The 20,660-nt window shown below is 38.5% G+C and overlaps 1 protein-coding gene across 1 annotated transcript; it reads right to left on the bottom strand.

Moving 5' to 3' along the window:
* Positions 1 to 1,943: 1,943 nt before the first annotated feature.
* Positions 1,944 to 5,981, bottom strand: LOC309698344 (uncharacterized protein; the record flags this gene model as incomplete). Its single annotated transcript, XM_082520710.1, has 7 exons — positions 1,944 to 3,402; positions 3,526 to 3,593; positions 3,673 to 3,688; positions 3,763 to 3,867; positions 3,945 to 4,220; positions 5,097 to 5,402; positions 5,912 to 5,981. 7 exons carry the CDS (start codon positions 5,979 to 5,981, stop codon positions 3,326 to 3,328), a joined length of 918 nt encoding a protein of 305 aa, XP_082376836.1. The 3' UTR covers positions 1,944 to 3,325.
* Between the last annotated feature and the right edge of the window lie 14,679 nt (positions 5,982 to 20,660).

The raw sequence follows: 20,660 nt of genomic DNA, 5'->3' as shown, positions 1-20,660 counted from the left end.
ATGACCCAGAACCGTGACACATAATTAGATGTGGTTTATCTGTCCTGTCTCACGTTGGTGTGGTTCTGGGTTTTCTTATGGTTGAACACATTCATGGTAATTATGTTTTTTTTTTGTCTCTTTCCGGAAAAATGCAACTACATTTTTATGACAGGTATTTCTCTTTCTTTTATTCATCTCTAAAAATGACCACATTTTTCTTCTGAACCAGTTCAAGTCAGTAACTGTTTCAGCCATCTTGACTTTGGGTAATGGTTTTAAAATGTTTCTGAACAAAACCCTGCACGCATGCTTCTGCATGTTTGCCATCATGTAATCTATATGGCTGAATGGATTTCAGCCATTTATCTTCTTGTGGGTGTCTCCTGGTTCATTTTACATTCCCAGATAGCGTGATTAAATAGCATCAGTGTCAATGAATTATCAAGTCTTAAGGAAAAGTGCAGAAATTCTGCACTTCAGATCCAGTTCTGTTGTAACTGGCTTCAGAAAAGTTGAAATAAAACTCAATAAAACAGCATCGTCTGTGCTGTGATAAATCAGTTAATGTATTTATTAAAGAAAGTGCTACTGGACTAATAGCAAAAAGTCATTATTTTACACAATTTTTTTTTCTTTCAAATACAGATTGGAAAAGTAGTTACACATCACATGTTTAAATTAAAAACAAAACAAAATAACAGTTTCCCGATGATGAATGAATCGCTGTCTGGCTAAATTACCCCCCTCTCCTTCTTTTCCTGCTGTCCATGGCTCCTTTAGAAAAACAGATCGCTGTCATTCATCATCTTCCTGCTTTCATGATCCTGCTTTTTTGCTTTCTGTGAGTAGTTTTGGCTTCAATATCTGTGAATTAGAAAGAAAATTAAACTAATAAACAAAAAAAACAAAAAACAAAAAAAAAAAACACGATAAAAGTTAAGAAAAGGAAGGAAAGTTTTGTCACAGTCTATATTATGGAAAATAATAAAAATAACTCTCCAGGAAAATGAATAGCCTAGCAGAATATGTGCCACACTGTTAAACACTTTATTGTTAAAATGTGGCAGCATTATAAACAGTGTTGGGTGTAATGCATTACTAAGTAACGCGTTACTGTAATTAAATTACTTTTCCACTGAAAAAGTAGAGTAACTGATTACTGTTCATTTTTAGGTATTTTAATTACAGTTACTTACAATGCACTTGTGTTACATTGTAAAATAATTAAACTAGCTGAAAATCATTATTTAATTTCAATAATTTATCTTCTAAACGTAGAAGTAAACTCTGCCGCTTCAACATCGCTGTAGTGCAGCTGCACGTCATTTCGCGCCAGTTTGCTGCATAGTCGTATTCTAAAGCGGAAGATGTCGGACTCGGCTGAAGCGAGTGGCTGTTTTATGAAATGGACATATTCCCGTCTCTTCACTTTTCTGAAACAAGCAGACAAGAATATTACAGTAATATGTAAAAACTATTGGTCGCTGTTAATAGCACGAGTAATCTACTGAAGCGCCTGACACGAGAGCATAGACGAACACTTCTGAGTGATCCTTGTTCATCATCCATGGATAACACCGCGGCAACTCCTGCCAAGCAGGCAAAACGTGATTTTACTTCAGCAGCACAGAAAGCGTCTGAAGGTGAGCTTAAAAAAATGATTGCAGGCTACATTGTGGAAGAGATGCTACCGCTGCATACTGTAGAGTCTCCGTCTTTAAAAAAAAAATTATTTATTATTTAAAGAGTTTAATTTCTATTGTTTGTTCATTCAAGGTTTATAGGGATTTTAAGAAGTATTTAGTTAAATTACTTATTTAGTAATTAAGTTACTTTTCTGACACAGTAATTAGATAAGTATTTTAAATACAATATTGACTAAGTAATTAGTAATTACTAATTAATTACTTTTTTAAAGTAACTTACGCAACACTGATTATAAATGACACCAAATGACAATCTGATGAGACAGCATGGCGTTTTAATTTTTTTATAGGACTGATGTTGATGAAAATCTCCAGGCAAGACTGCAGTTGTGACACAAGTTTGTATTTATGTATGTTAAATGTAAAACACTGCCAGGGTGTTTTTGTATTTGCTCTTTCATACATATTTGAAAAAAAGGCAATTTGATTGAAAACATTAATGCAGTGCTGGATAGTATTCACAACAGTGAGTGATCTAGAGTTGCGTAGATTCAGCAAGATCCTTTCCCCATTTTGCAGACATTTTGCTTTATTTTGATATGACAGCATCACACAGTTGCTGTAGATTTGTTGGCTGCTCATCCAAATTTCCCCTTCAACCACACCACAAAGTAGTCTACTTCACTGAGATCTGGTGACTGTGGATGCTGCTGGAGTACAGCATTTTTTCCCCAGTCTTCTATCGTCCAACTTTCCAAGTGAGATGTAGTCTGAGTTTCCTGTTATCTCACATGAGTCTCATCAGGTGTGGTCTCCTGCTGTTGTAGCACATCTGCTTCAAGGACTGCTGTCTACTAGGTATTTTCTCTTTTCCAGACCACTCCTTTTCAATCCTAGAGATGGCTGTGTGGGAAATGTCTGAAATACCGAGCCCAGCCTGCCTGGCACCAATAACCAAACAACTTCCATTGATCCTTCTTCCTGATGCCCAGTTTGAATTTCAGCAGGAAGATTTGACCATGTCTACATGCCTGAATGCTTTAAACTGCTGACTCATGTTTGGATGATTAGATATTTGCATTAATGAACCATTGAACAAGCCTACTAATTCAACTGCTACTAAATGTATGTAGCATGAATTTAGTGGACTATAGTTTACTGATGCATTTAGTTTTGTGGATACAAGACTGATATGTATTGTATGTATTTATTATAACTAGACCTCTTTTGAGAACATGTTCATGTTTGTTTCAACCGAAAAGCAATTTGATTGCTACCACTGACAGCATGTTACTGACAGAACGCACAAATGCAATGCTGGACAGTAAGTGAGTTGTGACTCGCAAAAGTACAAAAGGTTTTGATGAGGTGTCGGATTTAGATGAAGAATGCATCAACAGATATCTTTAGCAGTGAAGTAAGTGTAGAAACAAAAGCTGTGTGCACAAAAACAATGGGAAAGTCTAATGAATGTGGGGAAATTGCATTACGGATTTGAGAACTCCCTTATTATTGGTGAGAGTGAATTTTCTGATGTCAGACTTGCACCAAAGCAGTTGAGGATGCTAAATTAACAGCAGTGAAATACTGCAGCACCTCATATCTGACTTAATGTTACTGCATTTTTGATCTACCTGAAATTAAAAACATTTCAAATGAATTGAATTACGTGAAATCCCAGAGTCATTCCGCTACTTTCATGGCTCATCATTGTCATACTTTACTTGGCCCAGCATCTTCAGAGGCCTCATTGTCTCATAAACACAACGGTCACCTGAAAGATAATAACAGTGGCGATTCAGTCACAATAATTAGCAGTGATAAATGATCTAACATTTAATAATTTTTAACAGTATAATATTACTGATGAAAGCACATAAACAGTGTTAGACCTGACCGTGGGAAAGAGCTGTGTACACATGTTGTTGATTTTCTTCCTGGTTGATTGTTTCAGTATGTGTGAGTCTGAAACAATTAAAATATGTTATTACTACTAGAAAAAAAATATTTGTATATATTACTGCAGCTGATGAGTTTCACTCACCTTTTGGGACGTAGACCTGTAGAAAAAGAAAGTATTATGAGATTAGGAGATTAAGAGAACATTTTTAATAGTAACAACAAAAGCTCTTACCCTTTGACTTTATGCAGTAAAGCAGAAAGAGCAACAGAACAGTGATCAATGCTCCAGTAAACAGCCCAGCAATGAACATGACAAGAGAAGAAGAAGAGCTGTCCTCTGAAATCACAAATAATAATAAATTATATAAACAGAGCAGTTACATGTATTCACAACCTCAGTCACTCTCCACATACCTGTTTCTTTTCTGTGTGAATGATCTTTGCTGCACTTCACTGTTTGAAATGCAGACTTCTCACTGACATAATTGGAAACTGTGCAGGTGACATTGGTCTCTCCATCCTGCTCCCTGATGATGTATTGTTGCCTGGGACCAGTTAGTGTTTGGTTTCCCACAATCCACTTGTAGCTGACATCACCAGTTGTGTTGCACTCCAGCAGGACTTTACATGATTCATTTGAGGAAATCCAGGTAGAACTGATTTTTATGTCAGGCTGTTTAGTTATGGGCTCTAATGAGAAAACAGGAGACAGGAAGCGTGTCAGGTCACCTTTGGAATCACAGATGAAAGTAGATGTTTGTGCAGAGTTCAGCAAATGCATTATGTAAATTTAGGCCACTAAACAACAACTAACATCATTAAGTGCAGATGACTATTGTTCACTACTGTGTCATGTCGTCATGCTCGCTGGGTCATGGACTGAGGGCTGTGAGTTTACTTGTGTGATTCCTATTCTTCCTGTGTCACTATTATCTCCTCCGGTCTGTTTATACTTAATTTAATTCCATTTTACTTACATAGCTACAAACAACAACAGTCGTCTCAATGTGCTTAATATTTTAGGGTTTTGTAAGTTTTTCTTCTCTGGTTAAATTCTAGGTAAGTCCAGGTATCTTGGTTTTATTATACACTCAACAAAAATATAAACGCAACACCTTTGTTACTGCTCCCATTCCCCATGGGATGGACGTAGAGACCTAAAATTCATTCCAGATACACAATATAACCATCCCTCCCAAACAGTGGTCACAAATCAGTCCAAATGTGTGGTAGTGGGCACATCTGCTATATTGAGATAATCCATCCCACCTCACAGGTGTGCCACATCAGGATGCTGATCTGACATCATGAGTAGTGCACAGGTGTACCTCAGACTGCCCACAACAAAAGGCCACCCTGGAATGTGCAAACTAGAAACCATAGAATAACTCACACAAGTACAATAATACAAACATCACAAAGAACTAAAAACGCTGGGTCAGGAGAACCAGGACCGTGACACTTCTCTTTTTCTAAAGGAGAAAGACAAGCTCTTAGGCTCACAGGGTTTCTTTTCATTAACAGTAATCAGGAACCTTTTTTTAAAAGAAAAACAAAGTCTCTTACCATGAACTTGCAGAGTGATGCTGACCGAAGGCCTTTGCTTGAAAAACACCGCTGAGACAAAAATGAAATCACCAGAATCTTGAAGAGTCAGTTTTCTCACTGTTAAAGTAAAGTCTTCAAGGTTAAGCTGTGACCTGTCCTTAAATGGAGATCCTTTAAGAACACCCACATATTTGTCTGCAATATTTATTCCCCCATATTTCCACATTGCTTCAGTCACACCTAGAGTTGGTAAGCCTGACGAAAACTCCACAGTCTCGCCAACTATTTTGTGAATGACATGATTTCCACTGGAAGTCTCAACATCTGAAAAACATACAAAAAAATGAAAGTTTCAACATGTTAGTGGGTGTAAATTGCCTGAAACCGTATCGTCAAAGTGTGATAATTAACCTAACAACAATCAAATCAGACAAAAAACAAAATGTTTTTACATAATGAGAAGATCATCATACATAAGTGACATTTCTGATATGACTGCCTTGGCACAACAAAAATTTAAGCATAGCAAAAATATTTTTCTGTGGACAAACATGAAATCATAATTTTGTAATTTTCATATAAATAGAAAAGCAAATGAATAAAAATAAATAAATAAAATGTCAGAAGCTGTTTCTCAAGAATTCAATGAACATGTCTGCTATAGATAATTGTTTTTTTTTTGTAGCAGTTAGAATAATAATAAATACTTTAGCACAACAATACTCTAAAATGGCAACGCTGCAGCTATCTTCTGAACTCACTTCTGTACCAGAGTTCATGAGGCAACAAATACAACACATGCCACAAACATCTGGAAGCAGAGGTGTACTTACTATGGAGACAGACCCAGAGCAGCAGCACAATGCTGTGCATGAAGCTACGGTAACATCGTCCAGCAGCCATCTCTGTGGGGAGAGGAACAACCTCTGTTTCCTCTTTTCATCTGTCAAACTGTGTCTTCACAAGTAACCACAAAAAAAACCTAAAAATAACTGAGATTGGGGGAGGTTTCAGTCAAAATAGAAGCAGAAGAAGCGGTCATAAGCTAAACATTTAAAGAAGCCCCAGTTTTGCTCTGTCATACAAGAGGAATCATCAAGCATTGGCTACAGCTGACATGTTTGTGGTGAATAAAGTCACTTTCACCACAGTCACCACTCTGCATGTACTGTACATGAATACTGAGATGCACAGATGCTGAAAAGAGCAGACCATGATCAGTCCTGTTTTTAAAGGAAATGGTTTTGGTCTAGAGCGATAGACTAGAGTGAAACTTTGTTCAGTGGATTGTCAAATCTGTTTACAGTATCTTCGTGCTGCTTCTTCATAGCTCTATATAGTATATAAATAAAATGTGCACATTTTCTTTTTTCATCTACACTACATTCGAGGAAAAGGATGACTTTGCTGACCTAATGAGCTGACTCCACTAGTCCATGCACTAGTCCAAATCCATTTATTTCACATAACAAACTGACTTTGGAAAAAAAGTCAATTTTACTTGAACAAACAAGCAACTCAAATACACTGACAACATAAACTAAGATTGTGAATATAGTTAAATGTTCTGGGGTTCTTTAGCTTGGGATTTTTCAGATATTATGAAACTTTTTTTCCCTAAATATGAGGAACTGGAGAGAATGACAGCATTTCTTTCTGCTCATACCATGAACACTCATCATTCAGTAGAATCAACTGAGCTGTTTGGACGCTCATTCAGGACTTTCAGGGAAACACATGTCATGAAACCCTGAGACATCACAGCAACGTATTTGGTGACATTTCAAAAGAAGTCATGCAATCCTAGTGACGCCATGCTGACCGACCAAGCTTTAAAGACACAGAGCGAAAGACAGACATTTTTAAGTACACTCCAGATGACAGGAAGTGATACAGCACTGATAACGTATGACTGAACAGTGCGTCAAGAAACAGAACAAGTACAGGGCACATTCACAGTCACCCGCCTGCTTGTCCAGGACGTCAACAGTCGCCTGCGTCATTCCGGGCCAGAGAGGGTCTTTGCGGAGATTCGCGGTCACCCCACCGCTTTGTATGAGAGAGACAATGGGCAGGGACTTTTCTGCTCCAGATTACCTGCAGGGAGTTGGTCATTCCTTGAGAAGTGTGTGTTAATAAGCAAAGTAAGTTTGTGATGTGTGAGTATAAGTGATAATAAGATGTTTTTGGGACTGTGCCTGAGTTTAGTGGGGAAATGACTATGTTTCCGTGCAGCTAATGGGTGCTAAACTAAGCTAAGCTAACTCTCCTGTCATGTGGTTGGGTATAACCGTGTACCGTGTTAGTTTTCTCAGTGAGTCTATACGTGAGGCGTGGGTAATATGGCCTATAGTATTAAAGGGGATGTTAGTTTATTTCTCACCTGTGTTTATGTTGGTGTATTCTTGAGTTATTGATATGAACACCTTAATAATATAGTATTTTCTTTCTGTTCTTTTCAGCGACCCCCCCAAACACACACACACCTTAACCTGTATACATACCTGTTTCTATGACAATACCACTGTCACTCCCACCTGTGTGTGTTCTGGCCGACACTCCGGGGAGTGGTAGTGGCAAATCTGAACTAGCACCTTACAGTCCTCCCAGTCCAAGCTATCTACCCAACAGATACAGTTACAGTCATCAACCTTCACCGACAAGTCAAATATGATCGAACCACTGACCTTCTGATTAGTGGCTGACCTGCTCTGCCACCTGAGCTACAGCCACCCATAATGACAAAACTAAAACTATATATTACATCTATGAAAACGGCATGCCTCTTTTCACCAGCGGAAAATATTTCATACAAGATAAAAAGAAAACTATAAAAAACAAAATTATTGAGCAGTTTTGACACTATAATATTGTAGTAAATAAAAATGGGACAACATCCTTCTCCCAAAAGTCCAGAAACTGGTCTCCATAGTTCCCAGACATTTATGGACTGTTAATAAAACAAAGCAATATTAGTGGGCACGACTCATGTGGATACAATAGTTCTAACTCATAGTTCCTCTTGCAAATACATGTTCCTACAGTAGCATTACTTATACACGTTTACACATTAGATTTGGGGCCATATAGACCACCATAATTTAACATGTTAGCATTGTTATAATATTTATTTTTCACTATTATATGAAAAAATATGAGGCTGATTGATAATACAACCATTTTCACAAACTGCACTGGAGAATAATTTTTTTTTAATTTCTTTTCTTTTTCTTAGATATTTTCCTCTTGTTGTCTTTCTTCAATAACAAGATTGAAGCTCTATTCTCCCCATCAATGGTCCACCTGAAATGAAATATTTTTAAATTTAATATGTAATGTTTATGTAATAAGGATAAGCAGCAGAAAATGGATGGATGTTTATTTAATTTTTAATATAATGTAATCTATACCTAGTCCAGCATACTCAGGGCCTGATATGGGTTCTTAATCATCACTACAGTCATTACCTACAAGTCAGAATAAAATATATAAACTATAAATATATATATCACAATAAATACTTTATCTTTCAAAACAACGTTATGATTTCAATTTCATGAGTTGTTTGTAATTATACTCTTAAATCTTAACATTTAATTTGAAATATTTAGTAATGGATTGTTCAATGTATTAAAAAAACAGCAAAGCAAAGAAAGCACTACAGCACCAAGAAACTGTCAGTCAGTATCACTGATCACAATTTATCCTGCTGTTCCTCTTCCTCTTACAAACAAAGTTTAGTCTGCAGTTAGGGTTTGATAAACATCGTCATGAATTCCCTCTCACTTTGGTAGTTTTGCTGCCACCACGATAAAAATCACACTTCCTGCACTGCTCTCTCTCAGTGTACTTCAAGAGTCAAAAATCTCTATTTTTCTGTATTATTTGCTTGCTTATTACACACCAGTTTACCTTTGTGCATAGTGAAATTTCAGTTTTTACAAATGATGCCAAATTGCAAAACACTTAGCTGTGTCTCTAATAAAACCTCTGTAACTTTGCTCTGCTTCACTTCAGCAGAATTGGGGAATTTTCATATGTTGTTTCATGGTTTTCTTCCATTGTTGATCTACGGCAGAATATTTTTAAGGTGGTACTATAAAAAGCCAGGTGAGGAAAATCTCCCTTATATTTTTCTGTGTTTTATCCTCAATGACTTTGACATGAAGGCATCTGCTGTGATACTTACACCTCTGATGAAGTCTCACAAGTGTCAGCTTTGTTTTTATAGCCTACATAGATATAAAAATAAGGATATGTACTGATAAATGATCATAATTACAGTATTTCTGAGTCAAAACGGAATTGAATCAAATCGAGACCTTGTGAATCAGAATTGAATCAGCAATAGAAATCAGTGACGATACCCAGCCCTACATCCCTTAAAGGAATTTATAGAATTTCCTGTAAATTGTGGGTGGACAGTGGCCACCTGATTTCCTTTCCATAGCAAAGAGAAGCATTAAATTCCACATATCATGTGTACGCATCCAAAGTCACAGCACATTCTTTCACACATAACGGTAAAACTATGGTGGGAAATTAAAGGCCATGTGACCAGGGTAACTAAAACAAGTAGACAATATATAAGAACATGCCAACCATCAAAGTATGAATAATTTTTAGCACAAGGTTAATATTTAACAGATTTATTCAACTGAAGGCTATTTCCAGGTTTATGTGCTACAATTTCAAAATCCTGTTTGTCACTTGATTTGATCAGATGATTTGAGAGGCTCACTGTTGAGGAAGGTTGTTCTGATATGAAAGCATTAGAAAGACATTTTGTGCTTTGTAACTACTTCGTACATTTTGAAAAATAATTCTAAGTTTCACTGTTAGGCGATGAAGGAAGGCAAGAATAGCAGTACTGCACAATTGCTGTTGGCTATTAATGCTATTACACACTATGTGTCACATATTACTGCCGAAGGACATCCTACGTACTACCTGAAGCATCAGAACATTCTCAAATAGCTATGCAACCTTTATTTTTACATGTCAGAATCTTTTTTCGACTCTGTTTCTTGACAAGATCTTTAATCTAATTGATATTATTGCATTTAGTTGATAGTTCAACTAAAATAAAAATGTTATCCACATATATGCAAAAGCTTTTACAGATCAACAGTTACTATACCTGGTTTAGCATCTCCAGAGCAGAACTCCAGTAAACAGCCCAACAATGACAGTGACAGGGGAAGAAGAGCTGGACTCTGTAATCATAAATAGTAATAATATATTAAATAAAGATAAAACCCTAAATCCATGTTTATCACTGTGTAGCATCCCCTCTTCTTTTAACAACAGTCCAATAACATCTGGGAACTGAGGAGACCAGCGGCTGCACCTTTTGCCTGTGTGGGAGCATATGTTGCTCTAAAACTTGTACTTTACGTTAAACATAACAATGTTATTGAACTGTTCACAAATTAGCTAAATTAGGTGAGCTGAAACGGGGTGAGATGGAGGAAGGTGATTGGCTGTCGTCACCCCTAAAGGGCGCAGCCAAAAGAAAAGGAAGAAGTTGCAATGCTCCTCCAGTTTTTCTTTAGTGTCACTCACTCTTCCAGCCTTTTGTTAAACTAATATTTCTAATAAAATATTAACATCTCTCAATTGAATCTTTTGACATGCTTCTATGTTCTGTTATTAAGAATATGACAATAAACCCATATAGAATATGGGTTTATTAATTTTTCAAACTGCCTAATTTGTTTTAACTTAAGTTTTAAACAGGATCCCGAGTTTCTTGGAATTGCAGTTGCTTATTACGTCTCATCTTACGTCTCACACTTCAAATCCTGTCTCCCCCCCACCCTGGACCCCCACCAATTCGCATACCGCCAGAACAGGAGCACAGAGGATGCAGTCTCCATCGCACTGCACTCTGTCCTCTCACACCTGGACAACAACAACACCTACGCCAGAATGCTGTTTATAGACTTCAGTTCAGCGTTCAATACAATCCACCCCTCACAGCTCATCAGGGAACTGACAGACCTGGGCATCAGTTCCCTCATCTGCAATTGGTTACTGGACTTCCTGACCAACCGGCCCCAACATGTCCGGCTGGATAACCACTGCTCATCTACTATCACAATGAACACCGGTGTACCACAAGGCTGTGTGATGAGCCCTTTCCTCTACTCCCTCTTCACCCACGACTGCAGACCGGCTGATGGTTCCAACACCATCATTAAGTTTGCAGATGACACCATGGTGATTGGCCTCATCAGTGACAACGATGAGGCCGCCTACAGGGAGGAGGTGGATCGTCTGGCTGAGTGGTGCGACACAAACAACCTGCTGCTTAACACTGAGAAGACCAAGGAGCTCATCGTGGACTACAGGAGGAATGCTGACCCACATCCACCCATCCACATTAAGGGGACGGCTGTGGAGCGTGTGAGCAGCTTCAAGTTCCTGGGAGTCCACATCTCCGAGGATCTCACCTGGACGACCAACTGCTCCAAGCTGGTCAAGAAGGCTCACCAGCGCCTCTTCTTCTTGAGGACTCTGAGGAAGAACCACCTGTCCTCAGACATCCTGGTGAACTTCTATCATTGCACCATCGAGAGCATCCTGACCAACTGTATAACAGTCTGGTACGGGAACTGCTCTGCCTCGGACCGGAAGGCGTTGCAGAGGGTCGTGAAAACTGCCCAGCGCATCGCCGGAGCACCACTTCCTGCCATAAAAGACATCTACAGGAAGCGGTGTCTGAAAAGGGCTGGGAAAATCATCAAAGACCCCAGTCACCCATCACATGGACTCTTCACCCTCCTGCCCTCTGGGAGGCGCCACAGGAGCCTCCGGACTAAGACCACCAGGTACCGGAACAGCTTCTTCCCCACAGCTGTCAGACTCCTGAACTCTGCCTCCTGACATCTGACCCACGTTAAACTCATGGACTGAACATACACACACCCACAATGGACAACTGTACCCTCAAACACACAATAATAACATGGACTGAACCACCACTCACAACCACCAGCACTTTATATAGCCTCTGTAGGAATTATATCTCACTTATCATAACTGCACTACTGTATAGCTCTGTATAAATAATCATTCTGTACATACGATAATTTTTAACCCTACAACTGTTTACAACTTGCATAGTTCCTATTTCTGTATAACTGTATATCTCAGATTCTGTAAAGTTATTTATTTCATATTCTGTATAGTTTTTCATATTTATATCCTGTTCATATCCTGTACATAGCTTGTACTCACTACAGCCTGTACATACCTATAGTTATAGAATACTTCACACCGTGTACATTATAACATTCCATAATAGACCCATTTCTGTAATATACTCACATATCTATATTATTGCTAATATTTATTGTAATATATCTATATCACTAAAGCACTTCTGGATGGATGCAAACTGCATTTCGTTGACCTGTACCTGTGCATGTGCAATGACAATAAAGTTGAATTCTATTCTATTCTAATTCTATCTATCATTGTCAGTTCTGATCACTAAAAATATGATTAAAAGTGAAAAAAAAAGATGCAAGGATTCAAAACTATAATCATGCTGCACATACCATTATCTTTGCTGCACGTCATGGTTTCAAATGCAGACTTCTCACTGACATGATTGGAAACTGTGCATGTGAAAGGGGTTTCTCCATCCTCCTTCTTTATAATGTGATGCAGCCTGGACCCCGTTTGTGTTTGACTCCCTGCAGTCCAGTTGAAGGTGACACTGCCGGTTGAGCTACACTCTAGCAGAACAATGCAAAATTTGTTTGAAGCCTTCTGGGTGAAATTTAGGATTTCCATAAGAGGCTGCTTAGTTATGGGCTCTAAGATAGGAAGAGCAAGAGGACAAGAGTTTAACAGTCAGGTCAAGTTTAGTAAATAAAAAGAACACACAATATTTTGAAAAATAACATTTATTTGCAATAAGCAGTCAAGAGGTCAAAGATCAAAATATAAAATATCACATTAATACCTTTTTAATCTGTGTATTATATCAGGGTATATTTATAAAATTAATGAGGATTTACAGAAAACACAAGCCAACCTCCTAAGCTTGTAGGTTATCATTTATTGATCACTCACTTAATGTTATCAGGATGTTTGTTTAATGACCTTACCCTGTGTCTTACCCTGAACTTGCAGTGTGACCCTCACTCTGCAAGCATAGACACCAGTAGTTTTCCCTCACTGTCGTGTCCTCGTGTGACGGATTGTTTTCATCTTCATCTAAACTAAGCACTGGTTGACTATTTTCATTCTCTCTCTCGGATTGCTCTGGTTCAAACTGGAAAGGTTGAACAGAAGCCATTTCCAGTGCTCTGCTAACTGTGAACTCGATGCGGTGCAACCGTGTGACGTCACTACCCAGAGTGCATTGAGAAGTAAATAACAATGGCGACCTACTGGTAAATCAAATTCAAATTCAAATTCAAATTTTTATTTGTCACGTACACAGTCATACACAGTACGATATGTAGTGAAATGCTTGGACAACTGCTCGTGACCTAAAGAAAACAAAAAAGGAAAAGGCTATGAATAAGATAGGAAATAAATATGAAAAATTAAAAAGGGTAAATTTAACTAGGAAGGAATAAAATATAAATTAAGGTTAAAAATGAAATAACTGTACAACACAAATTAGAATGAAGGGTAAATTTAACTGGGAAGAATAAGATAAAATATATAAATTAAAGTTGAAAATAAAATAACTGTACAACAAAATACACAATATAGAACTATATAAGAATGTATGAAGAAATCTAAATATAAATAAATATATACACAATAACAGCAGCTGTACAAGTATTAACCGGAAATGAAGAATATAGTGACCAGTGTTGTGCAAAACCAAAGTCCAGAAAGTCCAGTGTGTGTGTAAGAACTGTATGTGTGGGTCAGTACTGTGTGGTGGTGTGATTGAGAGACCGTATCGCCTGCGGGAAGAAGCTCCTCCTCAGTCTCTCTGTGTTGGTCTTCAGGGAGCGGAATCGCTTTCCTGACCTCAGCAGAGAGAACAGTCTGTTGTTGGGATGGCTGAGGTCCTTCACGATCTTCCTGGCCTTGGTCCAGCACCGCCTGCTGTAGATTGAGTGCAGGTCAGGGAGCTCGGAGCGGATGGTGCGCTCAGCTGACCGCACAACCCTCTGTAGAGCTCGTCTGTCCTGCATGGTGCTGTTCCCGAACCAGGTTAAGATGTTTCCCGCCAGGATGCTCTCTATGGTGCACGAGTAAAAGTTCCTGAGCACCTTGGAGGGCAGTTGGAAGTCTCTCAAGCGTCTGAGGTGGTAGAGACGCTGACGGGCCTTTTTCACCACGGTGTTGATGTGACAGGACCATGACAGGTCCTGCGTGATGTGAACTCCGAGGTATTTGAAGCTGTCCACTCTCTCCACTGGGCACTCGTTGATGACGGGCGTCTGGTAGTTCCTCTCCTGCTTAGTGCTGAAGTCCACTATCAGCTCCTTTGTCTTACTGACGTTTAGAAGGAGGTTGTTCCTCTGGCACCAGTTCTCCAGATTCCTAATCTCCTTCAGGTAGGCCGTCTCGTTGTTATCAGAGATCAGGCCCACCACGACGGTGTCGTCAGCAAACTTGATGATGGTGGTGGAGCTGGTAGTGGCCACACAGTCATATGTGTACAAAGAGTACAGCAGGGGGCTCAGAACACACCCCTGGGGGGCTCCAGTGCTGAGAGTGGTGGAGGCTGAGACATGTCCGCCCATCCTTACTGCCTGTGGTCTGCCAGTTAGGAAGTTGGAGATCCACTGACACATAGATGAGCTGAGTCCCAGATGCTCCAGCTTGGTGGTGAGTGTGGAGGGAATTATGGTGTTAAATGCAGAGCTGTAGTCTATGAAGAGCATTTTAACATAATTCCCCCTTCTAGTGTCCAAGTGAGTGAGTGATGTGTGGAGGAGATGAGAGATGGCATCGTCTGTGGAACGATTTGGACGGTAAGCGAACTGTAGTGGGTCCAGTGTGTCTGGTAGTGAAGAAATGATGAAGTCTCTGACCAGGCGTTCAAAGCACTTCATCACTACTGAGGTGAGGGCTACAGGGCGATAGTCATTGAGAGAAGCAGGGTGGGGTTTCTTCGGGACAGGAACAATGATGGACTCTTTGAAGCATGTGGGGATCACCGACTGAGATAAAGAGATGTTTATCTAAATCAGTTTTATATAAAATGCGCTTAAAAGGAAAACATATGTCATATTTTAATACCACGTATATGTTTTTGAAAGTACAGTGCATATTTTAGTGCAAACCTGTCTTAACAGCCGATGTTCCCTTTAAAGTAAAATCTTTAGGGTTCAGCTCTGATCTGTCCTTAAATGGAGAATGTTTAGAAACGCCCTCATCTTTCTCTGCCACTGTTATTCTTCCATATTTCCATGTTGCTGCAGTCACACCTTCAGTTGGTAAGCCTGACGAAAGCTCCACAGTCTCGCCAACTTTTTTTTTATGAATGATGTGTTTTCCACTGGAAGCCTCCACATCTTAAAAATTCAGAATAATAGATACAACAAATACAAAAAACCCTCCCTTTATGAACGTTTGTTGCTAAATTAATTTTTAGCACAGCATGCTAATGGTTTAACCTTTACCTTCAGTTCAGTTCAAATTTAGGTCAAACACGCCAAATTTTATTATTTTTGGCCTGAAATTTTCTCAAAGAGACTCAAAATACAGAAACATGTTTTTATTAATTAAGTATAATTTTTTGTACTGTTGCACAGGTGCTACAAAGTTTGCATACTGAGGCTGTTTTGGTCCAATCTGAGAAATATCATCTGAGATAGATTTTGTATTCATCAGTGTGGATCATGTGGATCATATCAAGGAAAACCTTCAGAGAATCTTAAACTGTGAAATTGTCTATGCCATATTTCTGTTTGTTTTTTAGGACTGTGGTGACAGATTTCAAGGGGTATTTTGACACTGACAGTGTAACATGTACTGATGATAGTTCAAGCATAAATCTATGCATATGCTTTTAAGGTTTGTTGCCATCTGCTGGTCACTTTTTAAAGTTTAGTCACAAGTCATCCACAGTGGAGTTAATAACAATGCATAAATTGTGTTGCTGCAGACAAAGAAATGAAGATTTTCATATTCCAAACCTTGTTATTGGGGTCAAACTTGGTTTGCTGGGTAACAGCAACATCATTCGCCAATTTTTTAAACTCTTACTTGTGGCTTTTGTGGTAGTACAGTTATTTATTTCATACAGTACAGTGCATCCCTTTCATGACAGGTTGAGTGATGTAAATATGGCTGTGGATAACATCACATGAGCTAAATTTTAACTGTATAATTTTTAAGAAGCTGCTTTTTTGCCACTTTGATACAAATTTCCCTTCACCCCTTCCCAAAGTTCCCTTCACCTTTCAATGTGACTTTAAGCAGTGCATTGTGTGAAGACAGTCTCTGTATTATGGACAGGCACTGGTGTTGCATACTCATTCAAAAAGGTCAGTGGGCCCTCTCAACTGAATTCTACCAACAATGAAGTCATACAGTTCAGTAAAGAAAATGTTAATTATTCGGATAAAGCTTAGAGAATCTGCATCTATTATAGCAGTATCAGGAGGACACTGATGAATCTCATGGGTCTATTTCAGACGTTGGTAGGTGGCTCTCTTATTGTATATATCTGGTTGGAACTAAAAAATGCCATCATGAACTCGTGAGGCTGTCTTTAAAACATGATTGAATGTAAGGTGTGTTTATTATTATTATGCATAATGGTTCAAGATGTGGTTTCAAATGGGTTGTTTATGTTTGAACTGGTTGTGCAGGCTCACAGAGGTCTGACAACTGACCAGCTGCCTGCACAAAAATACTTTCATCTCCCGTGTTGGAGCACCATCTTGTGAAACATTTAAGAATTGTCATATATCATTCTGTAGAACGAAATTAGACAGATTCAAATCCTTAAGAGGATTGAAATGTGGTTGTTTGAGGCCAGTTAAGTTATGCAACTTATTTACTTATTTCTTGTAATGTTCTTTTGTTCCTTTTGCACAAACTGCACCACACCTACTCTTCATGTACCATCACATTAAATATAAAATGAACTGCATCTCTTGCAACACAATCCCTGGATGTCAGCAGGGTTCAGGGCAGTTGTAACTTTTGTATTTCAGAGGGAGAGATGGGATATTTTGTAGCTTAAAACTGACAACTAACAAGAGACAGAAACCCAAATGATTATTCCCCCTGAGGTGGTATAAATTCTCAGAAATGCTGAGCACCATCTGGTATGGCATAATAATAATGGATTGAATTTATATAGCACTTTTCAAGACCCTCGCTGCACTATTCATTCCCTCTCATATTTACACACTAGTGGAGGCAAGCTACAGTTGTAGCCACAGCTGCCCTGGGCAGACTGACTGGCTGCCATATCGCGCCATCGGCCCTTCTGGCCAACACCAGTAGGCAGTAGGTGAAGTGTCTTGCCCAAGGACACAACGACCAAGACAGAGAGCAGGGAATTGAACCAGTAACCTTCCGGTTACAAGAAGAGCTTCTCAACCACCTGAACCACGGTCGCCCGGCATGCTTCAATCGTGAGAAAACTGTTGGTGTTCTGAATTCATTTACACTCATTTTTAATTTTAGAAGTCCGTCTATTTTTTTTTCAAACGATACTAATGGTGCTATTAATTAGCTTGCATTTGCAAACACAGGAAAAACAAAAAAACAAAACAAAAACCCCTCTTTATCTGTACATTTTCAAGTTTTTGCAAGTTGCACATACCCTGGAGGCAGTCCCCGAGAAACAGCACCACACAGTATCTGAGGAAGGCGCTCTGGCAGTAAAGAACACCAACAACCATTTCCACGGGAAGAGGAACAATGACTGTTTCCACTTCTGATGTGTGATTGTGTGTTGACACGATAACACAGACAAAAAATAAAAAAATGGTGGAGAGTGGGTGAGCGTTTTGTCGGATAAAAAAGCAGAAGTGGTCAGACATGATGAACAGTGAGATAAGATATGCCAATACATTCTTTCACATTTGAAAAAGGCCGAAGCAAAACTGTTTCTTCACATACTTTTGAAGCACAATAAGCTGAATACTAATCGACTGTTAGGAGCAACTTTTGATTTCTCCACAAACCATTATTCCACGACGTCACTAAAACACAGTAATCAGTCTTTCTTTCAAATGAAAAGTCTGATTAGCAACAAGAAGAGACTTTCTGAAAAAAACATAATCAAGCTTCTTCAGTGAAAAGAAACCTTCATTAAACATTTCTTTACTTCGTGCCAGAAGTCATACAAAGACATGGATGCAAATATTATATGGACGCCAGCTTAGACATATAGCTGAATGCAGTTTAAGAATGCAAGTGCGGACAGACATTTTACAGCACTAATGTGAAACACCATATAACACGCTCAGCTTTATTTCACTCAAAATACTGCCTGTGAGCCCATCATCATCCATTGCAGCACAGAAAGCATCGGTTTGACAGTTAAATAAAATGACTTGAATAGGTTTGTGACTGACAATAGATAACATGCTGCAGTTATCTTGTGTAGACCAAGACAAGGAAAGAACAAATTTATCTAACAAAGATAAAATGATTTAATGGCTTTTTCATCTAAAGTCATAGTACGCACTTTCACATTGTTTGTTAAATTTTACACCATAAATGCTCTTCGAACTGCAAGTGCAAATGCACAAATACAAGAAGAGAAACTAAAAGTGCACAGCACTGACAAGAGACCAACAACATAAAGTTGGAGGAGCTGAGCAAATCAGCTGTATGTAAATCACAAATAAAACAATAATAAAACTTCATCAAAGTTTTCATTATTCTTGGTGCATACAGTTTATGTATGGGTCTTCTGTAGCTGCCTTGAAAAGGAAAACTTACAGTTAAATATGACAGATTAATTTACAAAATGTATTTTCTAAATATTGAAAACAGAAAAAAATGAAAATAGGGTTTTATTTACTCACATTTGTGTTTGACTATCAGCTTAATCCTGAAACGAAAAACAAACAACAACAATAAATCAAACAGCTTTGTCACCTGCAAAAGAAAAAGCCAGTCAGTAGTTCCACTCAGCATGTGTGCAGTTCCTCTACAAGAGCTTTGCTGCTGTGACAGGCAAACGTGTTGAGACCACAGTACACTCTGAGGCTGCAAAGTGGACAAACGCTGAGCAACGGTTGTGTTGTGTGTTTGATGTTACATAAACAACCACAGAGTTTAATTTACACGCTAAGTTAAAAATGAAGGCATCAGGGCCTCATCGACACTGCTGCTACTGCACTACTGTAACACCAAAACTAAAGCGAATGAAATAAACAAATAATTCTCCCAGTTTGTTTTTTCAATGAACATACTGAATGATAATAAAATAATTAATTAATTAATTAATTACTTTAAAATGTTTCTTCTTGGTTGGACATTTTCTCCATGCTAATTGTTAACTGGACTATCAGACTATGTTGCTTTCACAGGCAGAAGTCTACCACAGTAGACATGAGCCAACCTGCACTCTGACACAGTCCAGCACACAGCAGGAGGCAGGAAGTAATAATGTGTTTTACTGCAGATCATACGAGGAGATGACCAAAATGATGATCATGATGCAGACTAAAACCACAAAAGATGACACTTTCATTTAGGATGAAGTCCGGCTCACTGAACCATGAATCCCAAATACAAGAAACAAGAACTGAAGCCGTGTCAATGAGCCCGTAAATTTCATCATCAGACGGTGAGTCCGTGCAGATGTCCTGCCTGCATGGATAAGTCTGTGGAGAATTCACATTAAACTAAAACAACTATGCATGCGCCCCAAGCAGGGGAGAAGAATGACTTTTCCAGCTTTCTGTGTTTGCAATTTAATGTAATCAAGGCCTTATAAATCATTAAACAATAAAACCTAGAGAGCAACCCAATCTCAAATATAAATACACAAACACAGAAAAACCGTGACACTGTGGCAGCCACAACTGACAGGCATGACCAAATCACTATAGGAACATCTGATTCAGATATAGATTACAAGTCCACGTGTGAAATGGAAGTGGTTGCAGACTGAAGTGCATCCGATAGGTCTTATAATCACAATCAGAGACAGAGCCCTAAAAATGGTTCACAGTAAACACTAACCTTTAGTGACCTGTTTAATGTTTAAATTCAAATCATAACAGTTTTGGTTTTTTGGAGCTACAAACACTTTTCATTTTGTAAAGAAGTTTTGGTAAGTCGAATATCTTCACAGAGTTCAGTTATTTGTTTCGGTGTTTTTTATGCTTACAAAAATTAATTTCTCTTTATGGACCTGAAACAAACTCATAATAAACATCTGCAAAACAGGCTCATAGTGCTGACGATATATCTTTATATGTTTCTCTATATATGTTTCTTTTACTGAAACCTTTGCTTTACAGCACAGATTAGCAAAAGATGCCATAAAATAATCAAAAAGATGCTGAAGAAATACAGAAAGACATTATTTTTTATGTTTGAGGCTTCAGCACTGCACTCACTTTTGTTGTTTTCCAAGACTTTTCCAAGTAAAATAGTTTGCAGTTTTGTGCATGTTTA

The sequence above is a fragment of the Aulonocara stuartgranti genome, assembly GCF_965226115.1.
Source record: "Aulonocara stuartgranti genome assembly, chromosome: 3".
NCBI lineage: Eukaryota > Metazoa > Chordata > Actinopteri > Cichliformes > Cichlidae > Aulonocara > Aulonocara stuartgranti.
Note: the sequence above shows the minus strand (reverse complement) of the source record. Positions and strands in the feature narration are given on the sequence as shown.